The sequence below is a fragment of the Tigriopus californicus genome, chromosome 2 (assembly GCF_007210705.1).
Source record: "Tigriopus californicus strain San Diego chromosome 2, Tcal_SD_v2.1, whole genome shotgun sequence".
NCBI classification, from domain to species: Eukaryota; Metazoa; Arthropoda; class Copepoda; order Harpacticoida; family Harpacticidae; genus Tigriopus; species Tigriopus californicus.
In genome coordinates, this window is record NC_081441.1 from 8,897,219 (window position 1) to 8,916,760 (window position 19,542).

The following is a 19,542-nucleotide window of genomic DNA, read 5'->3' on the forward strand; positions in this document are numbered from 1 at the left end:
GCCTAGTTTGGCCAATGGACTTTTTTGCCATTGAGCTTCTAGCCTGATCGAGGCTTGTTATTTTGAAGGCTTTGAGTTTGTTTTGAGGACATTTTGGCCACTTTCTCTATGAGGATTCATTCAACGTCTCGACAAGGCAAAAGGCCGAGCTAAAAGCAACGTGATATTTATGGTGGCTTGGCACTCAACATTCCGGCTCGCAATGGACTCTTCAAAGATTCCCATGAAATTGTGTTGGTTGCGTCTTCAAATGACCTCAGAAGTTTTGCCTTTTGTTGTTGAGAAAAATCCCTGAGAAAACCAGTGATGGGAATCAGAAAGGTCCTCATGTGCTTACGCATGAATGTGAGAGAAAGAAAAGCGACGAGAAAGACAATAGTTGTAATGACAAAATTACGCCATTTCCTATTCACGTCTTCCCTCGACGAACGAAAGCGGTTATTTGTTCCCAACCCACCCAAATCGGAACACGAAAACCCACAAAGGAGGCCGTAAGGTCATCTTTGGTGAGGGGAAAACGAGTCTCCGAAGGCCACACGGATGATAGACTATGGTATGTAGTTTGTGTTCTCTTTCATCGTCTCATCAATGGAGAAAAACATACAAACAGGGCATGTCCCCAGAATCGTACTCAGCATGATGAACACCCATGTCCTTGGGACAAGGGACAATGGCTCCAGTCAATTTGTTGGAATAAGGCTTCTTATCTTGCTTTCTCGACTCACGACACTTGTTTCTTGTGTGGGCACAAATACTATTGGGGGTCACATGTTTGACATAGCTCGCCACCACAATGGTTCAGAACGAACAACTCGTACTACACAAAGGAACATTTGGACCAAGTGGTCAGAGGAATGGCAGTACACAAGCAGACTTCTTGTGAAAACTGGGACCAACAAACAAGCTTTAAGGACGCATTCATGAACTGAGGGAAGGGATGCCGGAGCTTCCGGGTTAACAAAAGATGAGGTTTTTTTACACATTGTTTGGGGAACCTCCCGTGGAATGTAGTTCGTCGGTTAATGAAGAGCAACCAAGCACAGCTTTATTTACTTCGTCTGCCAGTATCGTGATCAATTTACATAGATCGTCATAGTCCGAGGACATTGAATGTGGAGATACAAGCGTCAATTTGGAATTAGATTAGGATTAATGATTCTCAGTCCTTGATAAATGTGTCTCAATTGCATCCACATTTATTCTGAGTTACTTGTTTTCGACTTTTATCGAAGTGTATACATTGGGTGAATAACAACGTATATTACGGGTGAGATGGAGGCAAGAGTTTATCAGTATTTGGATAATGCGCGTAGAACAAAAAAAGCACTTTGATTTGACAGTCTGGAGAATGATATATTGGAGCAAATGTCGGTTTTTTAACGTTTCGATAAAGTTTTCAATCCACTTATGCTTCGTAACAAATAGCAGCGCGGTAATCTGAAATTGAGCTGACGATTTTATTAACGTATAAACGGATGTTTATTTTGAAAAAACGTTTTGAATTTTCCTTCAAATGAGAAACGTTTTGATCCACTAAAAATAATAACAAGCAAGTATGATTCCGCTATATTTTTGAACGGATGCTGCAATACCTAACAGCTGATAATCATAAACATGAAGTGAACGAAAAGGAGCGAAAAATCAAGTGTCACCCTGATTTTGGGCTTTGTTGTCGTATCCTGTAACGGAAAAGTAAAAACAAACATCAACACGAACGCGGACCTGCTTAAATTTTCAATCACCGAATGAGTTGAGTTACAAAATTCAAGCAAATGTAATTTTTGATGTAGCTTTGGCTCCGTATGATTATCCACGGCCTTCTACGTAAAGGATTGCGAACAGAGGCAAAAAATTCTCATCTCCTAAACCGCTCACTTTAACTCAAAATAAGCACTTCATACGAACACAAGATCTTATTGAATATATGAACTTGGCCAGATTTGAGCCCAAAGGTATGCTTAGGGAACTCAGGAGACATGGTCAAAGTTATGTATTAAACACTACACAAAATTCGAATTTTCTGCCTGCTCTTGGTCAGCAGCATAAGCTTCTTTTGACAACATAACTTTGAAAGAAACCACTTCACAGTTAAATAGTATAAAAATGACCTGCCTTTAATGGTAAAGATCTACGTTTCTTATTTTCCAACTGGTTTCGAAAAGTGGCTCAGAGTCGTTATTACCAAGAGCAGGCCAATTGGGCGGGAAGCTTGTTCGAAGTCCATATTTCTAGAAGTTCGTGGATTATCACAAATCAATAAGCAAATCCTGTTCGTTCGAACAGGGCAGTTTTATTGAACTAAGTCAGCTGTTTGTTTTTTTCGAGGTAACTTGCATGACTTCATATGTTATGATGCTGTTTTACATTCGTTTGTATTTAACTGACATCACTAAGATTAGTCCCAAATATCAATTGGTGTTGCAAAATTAAGCATGAATCGTCACTTCATTTAGAGATATTTTCTTATATTTTTTGCTTTTTAGATAAGCGAAGCAATTGAAATTCTAAATGTCTGCTATAGTTCTGCCCTATCAGAACTGAATGCTCGCAAATCTTTTTAGTTTATCTTTCGAAAAACAAGAAACGACAGATCTGTTGAAACTTGTCTGCTGTCATCACTTAACCGTGAAAACCCAGCAAGTTTTTTTAACTCAAGTTGAAGGCCTAGTCTCATCTTATACAAAATGAGCACTCTGGCTCTCTCTCTGTCGCTTAATCTGTATGATTCGCTCTGAGGAAATGTCCTAAAGGGAGGTCTGACAAGGATATGCAAAGCGAAATGAGGATGAAACTCTTAAATCTTCCCGTAGACTGTCAGATGTTGTCAAAAGTTGTCACTCCAACCAGGCGTAACCTTTTTTTCTCCCTTGGTTGGCCTTTGCTCATATCTCGCATACTCTCTGTGGCCTTGAGCGAGGCTAGGTTGCCTGTATGCAGAAGTTCGTTCGTTCGTTCGTTTTCCAAGCTTTCCCGGGTACCCACATAAACACAAAATCCCCCTTCACAAGATATCTTCTTAATTGCATCTTTGTACTGTGTGCGCCGAGAGGCCAGCTTCAGTATGCACATTTGTGGGCTCTAATCGGCCAATACTTTTTCTACAACAGATGACTACTACAAAAGTCTTTTTGGAAGGCCATATTCTACTAGGAAATGGATCTGTGGGTTGATATGCATCTCTGATTTTTCATATGGACGCTTATCATACCCTATACTTTTGTAACCATAATGATGTCTATACCATTGCAAAAAATTTTTTTGCAAATATTTCAACCCACCCTCATCCCTCCCACTCTCAGAAACACAAATCTGATACGAATTTTAAGGGATGGTTTTTTGGGCGAGTTATGCCGGTTGATGTTTGTGCTTTAAGAAATAGCGTATATTGTGCTCAAAAGGACTTTGTATAGTCTCTTACACTGGTTCCTCAGACATATTTTCCTTTTTTTTTTGAGAAAAACAACTTCTTTGGATGTTTTACAAAATTGCCGCGATGACATTCTGATTGTTTTAGGGAGCTATAATTACAGAGCTATGCATTTATTCTTGACAAGAATCGTGGGACCCTGCAGTTGAGCACTTGTGTTTTATTCAAAATATGCATGACGGTATTTTCTTTATAAAGTAGGTGCGACATTGAGTAAAACCAGTTAAGAGTTATAGAATTTCGTAAAGTTTCTTCGTGTTTCTTCTTCAATGATGTGCAAATAACTTAGAGGGAAATGGTTGCGGCTTCGTGGGAGAAGGATGGTAACACTGTTTTTCGGCTGGGGATCCTGAGGATGGGAATTACCGGAATTACGTCCACAAACATTTGATCGATCAGGGTGACTGAGAAGGGCGGTGGACTTGTTGTCTTCTTCACAGATTTGTTATTCATTTAGTCCAGAGTCAGCGAGCCAGTCACGCAAACTGGAATGTACTAAACACGGAGCACACTCTGGCAATTGGGGACAAAAAAGAATTGTTCCTCTTACTTGCACTCATTCTCATGCATTTTCGCAACACGTCCAGCAGATTCGCATTCGACACACTGACAGCAGAGTGAAAGCTGACTCCGAACTTGAACAGCTGATTGGGACATCTCGATCAGAGTGTACTTGTGCACAATGGCGTCGTCCACTTACCCTTTGTCCGCATTTGGATCAAAGGTGGGCGTGTGTTATGTGTATCATTGTATCACTGAGTGATTACGTTTTGAACCTTGATGATTCGGCTGCGTTTTGATCGCTACAACATAACACAACATCTTCTTTCCTGGTGATTCCTTTCCGTCTCGAGGCGAATTGAAAAGCGATGGTGAATAAATTGAGGACCACTTGCTTGGTGATTGTTCCAATTTCCCGAGCCACTGTGCTCCAGATTTCACCATCAATATCCCCGATTGACTCGCACACTCTCCGGAGGGGGGTCTTCCGGAGTCGATCTGACTTGGGATGGAGAAAGAGGAAGGCATTCTGCCACGATCAGCGTCTTTGATCTCACTTGAATACTTCCTCCTCTTTTCCTCGGGCTCAGGGATGTCTGTCTACGGGATTGTGAGGAGTCGCACTGGAGTCGCACTTTCCATCAAGAGGAACATGCCAAACCCAGAGATCTCGCGAGATTTTGCCTCTCCCTCCAATTGAATCCAATCAATTTTTCTTCCGCTCGAGTGGCGCCAAAACTCAAATCCACACTTGGTGCTCGGAGGAAACACGTTGTCTCAACCATTGGCCAACAGCTCAGCTTTTCAGCGCTGAGTCTTCAAAGTGCTCAAAGCCCCGTGATGTCCTTGAATTTCTTTTTCATTAAGACTCTTCCGGTCATTCTGACGGCTATGAGCTCTGACAATGGTGACCAGTTTTTCATCCACAGACCTTGGGGTCCAATATTGATGCGTTTGAAGAATCATTATCCGTTTTATCACAGAAGCTGGGGTCTCACGAGAAAGCAACCCCAAAGAATTGGTAAGAGATGAAGCCCCGAGGGAAACACGGTCCGAGTGCCCTGTGAAGTGTCCACCGGGGTATTGATGAGCAATGAACTCTGCTTGTGGAGAGCCTCCATTTTGTCCACTGAAACGAAATAGAAATCGGCGTTCATGTGACGATAGAAGTGACAACGCATGTCTTAGCAAAGGCTTTCGATAATGTATTGGCTACTTGAGACAAAGAGATTTCCTCCGAAAAAAATCGCTCCAAATAGTTTAAACCATTTCCTTTGCAACGTCGACGGGAGTTTCATTGAAGCCAAGCCAGATCGGATGGTAGTGTAAATATTTGCCAACTCACTCTACCTCACATGCACCTCTCCGTCATTCTCGGATACAATCTTCAATATCCAGGATTACCGGAGATCGAAATCTGATGCAAATGATCTTCCTCTATGTTATGTGCGTCAGTCAAATTTGAAGCCTTTGAATACTTGGCCCTCTTTTCCAATTCAATTTCTAACCTTGTCATACTCTCCAGACCTTAAACCAAGTACCTTTATCTCATCTCCAGCTCCTAAGTAAACTTAAAGCAAAACATGAGGCGATCACCCATATATCCATAATCGTCTAGAAGCTTTTTCAGAGACAAAGACAACGTTGGTCACTTGAAGAGTCTCATTCAAAAGCAAAAAGTACTTAAAAGCTCTAAACATCAGGCAAGATGAAAGGATGGAGGCTGTGGAAGACCCAAATGTCTGGGCACTTTGGACTGAGTTGCAGAATGTGGGGGCGGAAAGAAACCCCACGAGATGACTCTCAGACAAGCCGATCTGGAACATGATGTTATCACCTGAAGGCGTGATGCATCACTTGTTGGATGCTCGCTACAAGATGTTGCACATTTCTTGTACATACTGTACATTCGCCATTCTAAGCCCGTGATAAATCATGGTAGCAAATCCAGACATGAGATATTTCTCCCTTCGGTAGTGAGTGCGGTGCATTTGGGAGGAGAAATATGCCCGGAAGAAAAAGCCAAGGTCGGTTGCAATCTTGGCTTTTGCAATAATTCCCCCCCACAGCCATTGATTGCATCAATATTTTTTGTTCTCCTGAAATCATCATAATACAGCATAGTGGTTTTGCAAGGAAATGAATTAGCTTTAAGTGCCTTTTGGGAGACAGAACTTTCTTTCAAGGTTTCATTTTCCTCGAAGATGCCATCTAACTGACAGATGCTTTCTTCGTCGTTTCAGTAAGATGATACATAGAGATGTTTTGGGAGAAAAAGAATATTGGCTTGATAAATCGTGGTTCTCGAGAAATTGGATCCAATTTCTTGCTGGGAACAATTTCGTAGGCAACTCGTGAATCTTGTTGAGGCTTTGCTTAATGAGATTCTCACGTTAGGGGCTACCTGCATTCTGAGGCCAAGAAACCTTGTTCTCGACCATCAGACCTTACTTCAAGGCCTCAAATATGAGTTTGAAGTCTTCCATCTCTGATCTAAATCCCAATAAATCCGCAATGCACTTTCAAGCCAGAAAAGAAAGCGGACTCACGTCCTGTCAAGATCGATTCACCATGATTTGCTTTCTGCTTGAGGGATGATAAATCAAATGAGAAGACAGTTATGCAACTCTGACGAGATTATATTCTGAGGGGGAGACTCTCTGTTTCAACAAGGTTTTAGGAGGAAAAAGACGCCAAGTTCACTTTTAACAAAAAGAGACATGTCATTGTCTAAGTGCCGTTATATGCATGAAAAAACGTCATCGAGTCACCTGCCACCTCGTTTTGTCAACATATTAATTAGTCTGCGAAAATTGTTCCACACCACTTTTTGACTAATTAACCAAGAAGTTGGAGGACACCTGCAATATTTGAAACACGCTAATTTGAAAGAGAATCCTATTAAGCCCGACAATGCTCACAAGTTTCAATTTCCGAAAAAAATAGACGTACAAATGAAAAAAAGTTAACACAAGTCACCCAAAAAGACATGCTTCCGGTTTGCCCCAATCAACATTTTGTGCAGAATCTAACTCACCCCGACTTTTAGAGACAAAGACTTGGATCGACGCTGGAATGGCATTGGATGGTTTACACGTGTAGTTCCCGGAATCACTTGGACTGGCATGCTGGATGTTGAACCGAGATTGAGTCTTCTCCGGGCTGTGGGAAGTGTACACCGTGATGCCACGTTCTTGATCGTAATTGACCATTCGGTCGTTGTGGAACCAAAACACAAATCTGGAACACAACCAGCCAACAAATTAGTCCAACACATCGGACCCTTAAAAGGCCATGTCCACTCGACCTTGCCCTATTGGTTGGGGCAAAGTGACCCCCGTGAATCACTGGCCAAGGATCGAATGCCCCCCCCCCCTTACAACAGGGACCCCAAGAGCGAGTGAGTAGGGCATGGTTTACATACAGTACATGGGCACACATGCTCGTGGAACTTACTGTGGAGCTGTAGGCGCCTTTTCAATTACGCAGACCAAAGAGATTTGTGATCCTCGGTCAATGTGATATTCGTCCCCTCCCAAGATGAAAGCCACCGGACTCACTACGTTCAAGAAAACTTTTCGCGATATGGTGCCACTGTTGGTCGATACCTAATAAGAGCGAGGGGAGATGACGATATTTCGATGATTCTGATGCAGCGATCCTGGTATCATTCATTATCCGTGTTTCCCAAGGTAATTGAGGCTTACTTGACATTCGTAGACCCCTGCGTCCCTCTCTTGGACGTATTTGATCTGAAGAATCCAGTCAAAGGAGCCCTCCTTGTGAAGGATGGAGAAGCGATCATCCGAAGTGTAAGTTTGCACTCCATTGGTGAGAATGTGCCAATCTCGCAATCGGATCCACGAAATCTGAAACGAACAAGAAGGCGAGAGTTCCTTTGATGGTCCGGAAGGAAAATATTTGGCGGAGTTTTCTTTCGCGTGTGTGAGTGTGTGTTAAGAGAGTCTATTCATTTATCAGGTGGCGGCCCAGGGAGTTTCTTGTGCCCGACCGAGACCTCCTTGTCCACAAAAACCATCTCAAACTGTCAGACGGAATTAGGAACGGCCCAATTGGCAGATCCTCAGAATGAGTATGGTCGATCAACATAATTGAATTGGCTCGTTGATGTGCCAAACCAGGCGCCTCTCATCAACATCATCAACATTATTATGACTATGCGCCATCCAATCGTCCACCACGTGTCTGCTAGCAATGCCAAGGAAACAAATTGTCAAGGTCATCTCAATGTGGCGGAGATGAAGAGTATCTGACACATCTTTCTGGTTGCCTATCTCAGTTCCAATTGAGTAACCACTGACGGGTTCGCTCATTGACTGACCATCCGACCAACTTACTTGCTTAGGGAGAGATGCAGAGGAAAAAACGAGCTGACGAAAACCACGGTCCAACTTAGAACGGCAGTGGGCAGTAATAGAACGGTGGTAGTTGGCCTTGTTGCTAAGGGAGTGCGATATCACTATTCTCCGCGAACTGCCTTGTTCCATAAAAGCTGGACTTAAAAAGTCTCTCTTGTACGTAAAAGTGCCAGATTGCATCACCATTCTTTTTCAATCTTGGCCAAGTTTTGGCTAAGAATACTTTGTTTGGATGAACACAAATACACCCCGAAAAACAAAAGTACAGAAAAGTAATTTGTGGACAAATATTTTGCCGAAGGATTCCGATTTTTCTTCACTTCAACGTACTTTTGCTTCTTCTTATTTCAAACAACGCAACGGCATTAGATGGGCATGCTTGCCAAGTATGCCTTCAAATACTTAACATTCAAAATGTTTGAATGAAAACACTTTTTTTCTTAAGACCACACTCCCTTATCGTTTGGAAAGAACAACTGCAATGGCTCAAGTGGTTGAGACTTTGTTAATGTCCTTAAGGACACATCCTCCCAAAAGGAGCAATTCCAGAGACGAGTATGATATTGGAACTCTGGAAGTCATCTTTGGACCATCAAAAGATAGAAACCGGGTCAAACGCTAGTGAGGGGCGGCAAAGTAATGAATTGAAAGATATCGTCATCGATTTGCTCCAATTGCCATTGGGTTTTCAGATTGCACCATTTCGTGTAGACTAGAGTGTACATTGCCCTGGCTCTGCTGACTAAGATTGGAAGTGGAGCGTTGAATCAATCATCCTGTCAACGAGGCAGCAAAATTGAAGGTCTCCGTCCATAAAGGCTGGTTTGAGGTCAAACCCATGATGTCCATCCGCCTTCCGTTCCAACTTGGCACAAATTCTCAAAGTCCAAAGGGAGCAAGAAATTTGCTTACCACTGGACCGTTTCAAGCTTGCTCCAGATTAGAGCCTTCCCTTCCCCTTGAAGGATTGTTTTCTTTAATCCGTTCCATTGAAGACTGGCTCCAATTTCTTCGACCTCTGGCTCAAGCTTGGCACATGTTCTTTTTTTCTCTTTCTCTCTCTCTCTCTCTCTTGCCATTTCCCAGGAAAAGTGCAATTGAGCAAACTCGCTTGGTTCGTTTCATTCGTCTTTAGTGCAGTTTTCATTCATGACATCAAACCATGCGGGAAGCCTCTCTCCGCCGACAATCGTTCTCCAGGGAAATGGGACCAGGCAAAATTTGTCCAATTTGGGACGCCTAAACCCAACAGCTTGCCTGCCTGCCTTCTTCTCTATACACTAAAGTCGTGACTCTGAGCAGTGTACAATACCGTGCTTCAGTTCCTGGCAGCAAGTCAAGCGAAAACTGGATCACTTCCCATCATTATTTGCACCAAAAACAAGGACACCATGGGATTGGCGAGGTCGAGTTGCGTTCAATCTCCCAATCACGGAACAAGAAATGAATACAATGTTGTTACATTGAACCGAGTAAAACGGGGTCACACAGGGTTATTATGTTCACGCCCTCGAGCAAAGAAACGGGAAAAGGCATTCCAAAAGGATTATGCACAAAAAATATGCAACGGCAAGCGGAACTTGAAGGCATTAGGGCCAGCAAACGGTCCATGCTGCTCCAAATATACTGTAGAATGCTAAATGAGCCAAGCGGATCGCATTATTTTTGGAGCGGGTTCTAACCAATGTCTGAGTGGAAAAACAAAGATAACACCTGAGTAAAATGACTTGGTTTCGATAAAACTCCAATCCATTCAGAGATCGAGAGCGATTGACTTTTGTTCAATTGGGAATCAATAGTGAACTGTGACGGTACGTGGAAAAGAAAAGTGTCAAAATGGCAACCCTGAGCGACGGGCTTTCTTGAACAATATCCATTCTAGAGCACGTGAAATGCAGGTATCGCTATCATTTGTCCTTTATTGCAAATCTTTTTGTTACTCACACAAGACATTTTCAGACGAAATTGCTTCATATTTTATTCGCAAAGTAATTTCCTAACGAAATCGATGGCCTAGAATGCATAAAATGGCATAATCGTCATTCCAGTCCAATCATCTTCCCAACAATCTTGCCATTTTTGCAACTAACCAAAAAGCATGACGTGGTAGACGGTTTTTTTTTGTTTTCAAATCAAAATTGGTAAGCATTATACACACAGGATTTTCATTAGAAAACCGTTTTGAAAGCCATTTCTAAAATCAAGTTTGAAGCTTTAAAAGATACAACACAGTTTGATAGTAGGACCTAAAATCCAGTCCAAAACCTTGTACATATACACGCCTTAATCTATGAAAGGCTTAGTAATAGATTGTGATTATTAATCAAACTCATTTGTCAACGAAATATTGCGAATGGTTGGCTGTTCTTAGAAGAAATGAAACTCTGTCGAAACCTCTGGGTACCAAAAGGTTCCAAGTGGTTCATGACTGAGTCTATGGCATAATAAATACGTCGCCTCATCAAGACGAAGTACGAATGACAGGACTCAATAAACATCTAGTCCAAGGTTGATTTTGTCATTTGAACCCTACAAACATGGCGCTTTAATATTTGATATCATAGCCAGAGCCAATATGATGGCTCTGTGTTTTCAGGGCACATTAAAATTGTGGATGTGTCTAACTCAAATGAATGAGTTTAGAACAGACCCTGTAGTGATATTTTCCGTTCCGAAAAGAATGGATCGACAGTATGTTTTTTGGGGCTGGCTCGTTAGTCTTAAATTACTGTAAAATGTAGCCACGTTTTTGTGCGGGTAATACACTGGAATGCAGTACATAACTCTTCTTTATCGACAATCGTTTTCTAGGTTGCGAAAAAAATGGCTCGACACACACCTTAAACCTTTTTTCAAGAGAGCACGGAAATCGCAAAAAGAACCCGAATGAATTGGACTTGGTGGAGGACTGTCCTCTTTTTGTGGGGGAAGCGTGCTAAAACGGGCGCCATTTTCCCAAAGTTTCTGCCACATTGCCTTTCATAGGCAAACACTCAGTTTAACAGGCGTCTTCGAAAAATTCATCACTGATTGAGAATTTTATGGGGCAAAAACCAACGCTAAGAAAATGCGTAACCACCGCCAGAAAATCAGCCGCGAGAGGCCTGTTTATGGTTGAAACCAAAAACAAAAAAGCAGGCCTGTCCAGCTGCGAATCTTTAAGGCTTAATTTCCTCTGTACATTCACAAGCCATGTGGAAGTAGACCAGCCAAACATGCAATCAAGCGTTTTTCTTCGTCATTCACATGAAGCTGAAATACCATGTTCCTCACAAAGAGTCCAACCACACTGACTTGGATCATATCGCAGTCATATTCATAGAAGAGAGTGGAACAAAGGTAGAGGAGCCTTCTACTCAGAGACCTTGAAAGGCCACCTTCTATCTTGAACTTGCCCTAAGCGAGTAAGGTCCGTGAGAGGGTTGGGAGTACTTTTCAAAGTGTAGCCGAAGAGTATCCAAAAGTGGAAGCAAAAACGAGCTTGCGGAGATTCACATGAGATTTTCGGTTGTGGACCCAAGTGGAACAAGAACGTAATTGCTAACGAGTGAAGGCAGAAGGAAGACGGAAGAAGGCTTCAAGGCTTTACCACTCTGGTGAAAGAAGGCATTGACATTCATACACGAGCTCGAATGGTTGTTCACCGCAAGACAGCTGATGGGAAAAAGCTCCACGGCGACTGGGCGGAACGTGAAATAAGAATAATGACCTTTTTTGTCTTCTCCTGGTCATGGGTCCAAATCGAAGGCTGTCGTGCAAAAATCCAGTGAAAAACAAGTCTCGCTTGAGCGCGCTCCCTCGGCTGTCTCTGTCCTAATGAACATTTCTTTTCCTTTTTTTCTAAAAGGAAAAAGTTTGAGGCATTGATTTCTTCCTCTTGTTACAAGGTCTACCGAGTTATTTTTCAAGTTTTGTTGTCCCTTCCTTTCATTACGGGCTTCCAAGACGCCGAAACGCTGAAGGTTCCCTTCCTTCAAAGGCCAACCCAAGAATGAGACTGGGAATATAAGAGGACGAAAGGCCAGAGAGACCAAGGCCGAGCAAGAGCGCGCTGGATTCTATATGAGCTTATTTGATTGCTGTTGACACAACACTGATTCCCTACGGAAGGAAGCTCCTTCAGGATGTTTAATAACAGGCCAACAAATCACTCATAAGGTTTGACTCTCTACTGTTGGTGGATCCCTCTTTCCTTGGACGGAATCTCGGCGAGTCAACGTTTTATTTAATCTTCGTGGAAAACAACCCGGCCTTATCATGATTTTTTAAGGATGTCTTCAAGGCATGACAGACCATAAAACTAGGATTATGACGAATAATTAAAAGGCTAGCCACTCGTTGATCCCTATTATGGTAGTCCAGGCAAGCTTGGAATTACAACGCAGACAGCTATGACGAAGGTGACGGGGACGAACACGACAACGAGGGCGGCCTTCAAGGCCCGTTCATTTTTCAGTCGGACATTGAAGACAGGCTAAATAAATGACAACAAGGCTTCCTTCTGGCACATTAACGAGGAACCAAACTTTTCTTATGGGCTAATCCAACTGAAGGGAACCAACCAAGGGGCTCCTTCAGCAGAAAACTAAGGGGCCCCTTTCTTTCGGCTTTTGTTTTGTGCCTTTTCGCAATAACGGACTCTACTATGGGGCTCCTAGAAGAAACGAGACTTCTTTGGCCCTCATTGGAACAGTGCACGACAATATTTGTATTCCAAAACCATCCACGATCGTCAGGGACAGGATTTCCGAGAGGCTTTTAACGTGCCCACAAGCCAGCCAGGCCACTCAGGCCTCATCTTCGAGTAGTTCAATGCTGGGGGGGGTCATCGACTGGTGGGTGGGCACATTTAGTCGTGGGAATGTGTACACTAGATTCCGGCAGTTATGTAATGGCACAAATGGGTTCACATTTTAGTGGTGCATGTTAATACGTTAGGTAGGATAGAGAAGGGATACTAACACTCGGATAACTCACTGCCCGATCCCCGGAATTGACCACAGGGCAATGTAAGAAGATGGAACCCTCAAGTTGAGCGGTGATATTCGTTTCCGAGTCGGCGAATTCCGGCTCGGCAGGCTCATCTGGCAAATAGAATCCACTGGGATGGTTCTCCAATAGAAACGGCTCTGAAAAGAAGAGCGATATCGGATTGAGAGTCATTGTTAAACACCTCACCTTGGGAAGGAAATGAACATGTTTTGAATAGAGGAGAAGCGGACCTCTGAACTCGCTGAACGGAAAGGACAACTTCTAGACAAAACTGAGTCGACTGTTTGTCATATCCAAGAACCAAATACATACGAGTAGAGCCAATTTTGCCTGGTTTGGAGGTCGCCAAATTGGGTTGACGAAAAAAATAGATACTATCTACAATTAATGTCAACACGGGTCTTACAAAACGCGTTTGAGTTCGCCGATATTGGTCGTAACTTCGCAAGTCTCGAACAGGCAATTAGTCTCGTTACAAGGTTGTTTGGAATTAGTCTCATCCAAATCCATAAAAAATCGTAATCAAATGCAAAATGACACGAAAAGTGGTCGATAAGATTGCCAAGCAATACCCAAATGATTGTGGCCGAAACTTACGGCATTTTTTGACCTTGCCCGTCTTGCAATTGGAAAGATGCAGATTCTGCCAATATAACTCAGGCTTAATGCCACTTTCGCATGTCCATGTGCCATTTCTCTAAAAGGGTACCTACATCTAAAAAGCGGAGAGGCCTTTCTAGAGCAGGAAAAGAGTTCCGACATTCTTTCAAAGAGGGCTGAAGACGTGTTCCTGGCCTTTATTGAGCCTAAAGTACGAGTCGGTGCATCTGAATACATTTGAAGGGTGAAGTAGTTGCGGTTGGGAATAAACCCTTGGCTTCATCAAAACAAACATAGAAATGTGGTCTCTAATGACATTGGAGCATGACATCTATTACTAAGTTTTTAATGCTTCTCTGCGATGAGCAATAAACATGTTTTCAATCAGGCCTTTAAACTTTCTGACGTACCCAGGGACTCAGGTGCGGACCACATCAAGGATAGTGGTATCCCATAGAGTGGAACTTGAACCCAGGGTTTTGGGTGAGCGAAGGCCTTTGTCGTGTGGCCATGGGGATATTCAATGGCTTAAGAAGATTGATCCCTGCTCACAATTATGCAAATTCAAGTTGGCCAAACTTTGCCGGCAACCTTAAGAAGAGATGCCGAATTTTTCGACTAATTTTGAATTCTACATCCAATCCACTCAAGAGTCTTTTGAAGCCGTTCCACCTATCCTCCCACAAGTTGAACTCGACAGAAAGTGAGTGAAAGGAAAACCGAATGAGAGAGAGGAAGAGAGAGAAAGGCTCTCTGGATGGGTGAAGTCTCTCTGGCCTTGTTCAACAACTTGGAATGGAATTGGGCATCCGAGACGACGATATTGAAAGAGATCCACCCAAACGACGGGGATGACTTCAGACAGCCTTGGCCTTGGAAAATCCCGTCCCGCCTTTAGAGGAACGTCAAAGTTTGAATTTAGTTCTCAAGGCCAACCGAGGAAGCCCAAGTACTTAACCCTCGTAGGGAAAAGAGTCAGGTATGAACGCGAGCACGTTGCTACCTGAAGGTTCCCTCTATTTGGAACTCTAATTGAGTGTTGTGATATTTGATACCACTTCAAACTGGGTATGCGAACTCGCTAACTTCCAACACGATTGTCAAATGGCACACCACATTGGCAGTTCACATAGCTCTCGACGAGATGAAGGAGATTCAAAGAGGAATAGGGATTGGGGAAACAACTCACCTTTGTGATTTGTGGAGGATAACACCACAGGAAAGAGAAGCAAAATCAGTGGCAGTTGGTTCATGATGGTTCCAAGGTCTCGCAACTTCATTATATTGCTGCAATCACCGTTGTTGTCGTCTTGTTGTTTGTTTGTTGTTGTTGTTGTTGGATGCCGTGAATCACCATGTGCATTAGCAATCCTAAAAATGAACCACAGATGTATTGTCATTCAGGCGAAGATAATTAATCGTGAAGCTAACAAATAGCCAATTTTGCCCCACAAAAGTTTTAGTAGTAGGTTATGGCTGCTACTATAAATTTAAATATCTCTCAGGACCTTTTGACATATATCAAGCTTCTGAAGGGTTCAACAATGACTAGAAGCTACGGCGTCCTTCTTCGTCATGAAATTTTAAAACGGCAATACGATTTAATTTACATTTTTCCTTCATGGGCAGATAGGGACCCATTTGGGCGATCAAATCCAGCATTGAGAATGAAGTTATTCAAGTCCAGTAAATTTTGGCATCACTGTGATCGAGTATTGATATTTGCTCACATCAATTGCGGCACGTTAATGTTTTTTCACCGTTTTCTTTGAAGAAAAAAAAAAGACTTTTACGTGTTAGCTTCTAGGAATTGAAAGATCCCGGTCATGGGGGACATGGCCATTAAACACTGGCCACTAGTAATTGGACTGTTATTTTCAATGTTTCCCCAGAGGATTGGGCGAGGTCATTTTGGACCCGTTTGCCTTTTCTGCTTCCTTGACGACACAAGTGCAATCCTATCAAATTGAGACGATTAGTATTCCAATCCTTCTGTTCCGAATCGAAAAAAGGGTTGGAGAAAGGAAGGAAAATGGTTGGCAACCATTTTCGTTATGACCAAGCGTGACTTGAGAACCAGGGGGGCCCACCGCGACCCAATTTCTCCAGAAAACCTTCAATGAACCACAAATAACTTGGTTGGAAGGGGGCAATTCAACCTCGACGCTCCGAGGGTCCAAATCATTTCACATTTAGACGTGGCCTTCTTGAAAAATATCGTACAATAAACCACCTCCCAATGCCCTTAGATCTGCTTCTGCTACACGCTCCAAGAAACCCTCGCGACATCCAAGCTCAATTTCTGACACTGGCATAATTACATATATTTCCGTTGCGCTTGGTGTGAGAAGACAAGAATATATTCTCGGGATCACAGAACGGAAAGGAAGGATAAGTGAACATCCACATATCAAGATACTCGTAGCCTAGAAACCACATCACCTTGTATGTACAATGAATATCATGGATCAGGCATGTTACCACTACACACACGTACGTACTTAAGCGAACAACATGTGTTCCCATCTGTGGCCTGCTGACATTTGGACAGGACAACCTTTCATGGAGCATTTGGACGCCTTGACCTTTAGGGCCTTGACATGATGATCCACCCCTTTTTTAGGCTCAGAGCAGTTCTTTGAAACTCTGGGAATATTCAGATGTGTAACCTTTCTGACCTGATGTCAGAGTGTCTCCACAACCTGCTGTACTCTGTAGAGAACTTAAGCCATTTCTATGACTAGGCCAAACTTTTAGGGAGAGGTAATTTGGTTTTCGACGTGCTAGACAATCCTAGTTGAGCTGCTTGAAGGCATGATTCAATTTAGAGTTCCCTTGAAACCCCTCAAGTCAATATTGACCCACGTGTCTTGGAGCAGGGAGGAGTAGAGGAAGAAAAAAGTACAGACTCCTGCCGGGTTTAGTAGAACTTTTTTCTTGATTTGGAACATGGTGTTAGACAATATTTGAAGTCGGAGAGGCTCTTCATTGATAACTTATTCACACCTCGTTCACCACCGTTGCTGTCTTGACCCTCCATATGTTTTCTTCATATTTTCATGCAGTCAGATAATGACACGGCCGTTCTCACAGCCAATGATGACACAACCAGTAAAGACAGCATGTCTGTAAACCACCGAAATTGCTGCATTTATTCCTCGGTTAGTCAGTAAATCACAATTTACTCATCTTTCGCTAATAAAGTACACTCTTACATTATGTATCACAATGAAAATAGCGCAAAAGAAATTGCCAGGGTTTAGTACTTTTCATATCCCATGGAGAAGAGCCCATCGAAGACCTCGAACGCGTACCAACAATAACAAGAGTGGCACAAGATAAACGGGTGAAACTGGAGAAATGAAGGCCGCTCTCACTTGGCATAAACTCTAGTCCGTGTAGCGTCGTCGTTTTAAAACGAGTCTTAAGGCTTCCCGGTTGGACTCGAGCTCAATTGGAAGAAGCTGTATTAAAAGAACCTAATGGTCGAAGCGAAACCAGCCAACTCGACATACACGGAGCTGGATAAGGCCAAGGCTGCTGGCGTTTCAATTTTGGCAAGATTAGACCCACTTTGAGGCTTTTCTTAATATCTTCACGCCTTCGTCGTTGGAAAGAACGCAATAGCCATGAAAAAAAAGGTTATTAGCAGATCAGAAGGATGAAATGGAACCAACTACTAGAAGATGTGACCCGTTTCCTCCTCCAACACCAAAGAGGTGTTGGCCTTGTATTCTTGATTGAATGTACTTCATTTTTCACCGCTTCGGGCTATTCTTTCCCGTGTCATAGTATGGTCACATTTGGACCGGAAGGGGGGAATCTCTTGGGAGGATCTCAATATGTCAAGTGTCTCCATGGCGCTATTCCAGCCTATGCCAGAGAGTAATCATCATAATTTTCAAGACCGCCTTCCGTCCTTTTGTAGCGCCGGTGGCTGCAACACTGCATACAGGGGCGCAATGAAAGAAAACTTTCGGTGGAACACTGAATTTCCACTTGGGTGAGGAGTTTACTCAGAGAAGGTGTTAAAAGAAGAAGGGAGGAGCAGGAGAAGGAGGAGGATAGGTTGGAGGGCATATAAGAAGAAATGTACCATTAGGGAAAGTGAAACCCGGGGAACCACCAGGGGTCTCAAATGTTGCACATGGTTCCCGAGAGATTGGTCTTGTTCCACCTTGTTCCAAATTTGAGCACACCCATATATAGACTGGCAGTGACGGCACAAGAAGTATCCAAATCCGAGGAGAGACACGCTGTTAGGATGAGGTGGATGTATCAAGTTCTTTTTCCTCTTATCCATTCTTCATAGCCCGAGTTAACCCACCAAGAAGTTGTTGTTTGGAGTCGTAACAAAAAACCAAGGCACACCTAGACACATCAACCTCGTATTGAAAGTTCAAGTCCTGGGGGGCTTTATCCCAACTTTTTGATCTTTGCCATAAACCAAATATGAACTGACAGGGATCTCATTCTAACGGCCTTGATGCCAAAATACTCCCCGATCTCAGAAGGCCTGGGCTGGGCAAAAATTAAGATCCAAATCTAGGAACATATCTAACATTTAAACCCTGCCTGTCCTCCCACATACCTACCTAGTCTTTGCGGTCTTGGAGATAGAAGCACATTTGTGCTTTCTAAAGTCATTGCGAAAACGCTTCAAACGTCTCATAAATATCGAGGAAACCGGGTCCATAAATTTTGACCTGAAACAGTTATTGGATGTGTCTTGGCACTCGAGATTGGCTCCAGGATACCCGAGAATTATTTCAGAATCTATTGTATCTCTTCCGTAAGCTTCAATCAGGGCTTTTCCATGCTTGTTTCCCATATGTCTGGCCATTGGGAACATGGGATTGGACATTGGGATAACTCAACTAAGCCTTTAACCCATCTATACAAATCAGTGGCGTACCGAAGAACTCCTCTACGTGCTCATCAAAAACACTCGGAAGGGCCCATCTTTCACCAAAGAGTGTTTGTATGTAAATCTCTCGTGGGAATCGTCCATAGCCTATCATTCCTCACACGAGTGATCCAGCCAATGGAGGATCGGTTGCCAGGAAATGTCATGGCTCTGGTGCTCGGTTATTACGTATCAAGACGACCATTCAATCCTCCGTATCGACGGATGGGATCCACAGGGAACATGGTTCCTTTTAACTATCTGATTATTATGCCTCGCTAGAACTCGAGCTTCTCATTGTCTTGGCTATCCAAGTACATCTTGAGTAAATAAACCAGGAAATAGGGTGTGCGTGCAATGCTGGCTCAATCCTAGAGGGCAGCTTCAACTGATCAAGCCTTAAGGCAGAGAGAAAGAACCGATCTCAAAAGTCCCTCGGCCATTCGTCGAACAGTAAAGACATAATGGGTTCCTCTTGGCCTCAGAGTCCTGAGGAGGAAAACGATGAAGCAAGAAAGTCCTTTGCTCATATCTTCCAGAAGGAAATAACCAGGCTTCCGGTGCATCTAATTGTGGAGTAGATGGGAATGGACGTTAGTGGGTGTACCCTTTTGTTCTCTTATGAAGCTCCCCGAAGATATGACGGACTACTACGTAATCTAATTGAAAACAAACGCCATTAATCTCAACTGCAAAGGGGAGGAGATGTGGCGTACGTAGTGGTTCGTGCAGTTTCC

General features: G+C 43.1%; 1 protein-coding gene across 7 annotated transcripts in view; it reads right to left on the reverse strand.

Moving 5' to 3' along the window:
* Window positions 1-15,198, reverse strand: part of LOC131893313 (zwei Ig domain protein zig-8-like) — a 26,753-nt gene extending 11,555 nt beyond the window's left edge. For 3 of the 7 annotated variants that reach the window (XR_009374676.1, XR_009374675.1, XM_059243310.1), the window contains exons 1-5: window positions 15,089-15,198; window positions 13,270-13,436; window positions 7,636-7,797; window positions 7,385-7,536; window positions 6,966-7,168 (exon numbers count right to left, since the gene is read on the reverse strand). Coding sequence is in view for 5 of the 7 variants with exons in the window: in XM_059243310.1 (XP_059099293.1) it covers window positions 6,966-7,168; window positions 7,385-7,536; window positions 7,636-7,797; window positions 13,270-13,436; window positions 15,089-15,179 (775 nt within the window). In the remaining 2 variants the exon portion in view is untranslated. Of the gene's footprint in view, window positions 1-1,270; window positions 1,438-3,572; window positions 6,790-6,965; window positions 7,169-7,384; window positions 7,537-7,635; window positions 7,798-13,269; window positions 13,437-15,088 lie in introns of those variants that run through there. The other 4 variants (XM_059243308.1, XM_059243307.1, XM_059243305.1 and 1 more) reach the window with 4 other exon arrangements.
* Window positions 15,199-19,542: the final 4,344 nt, after the last annotated feature.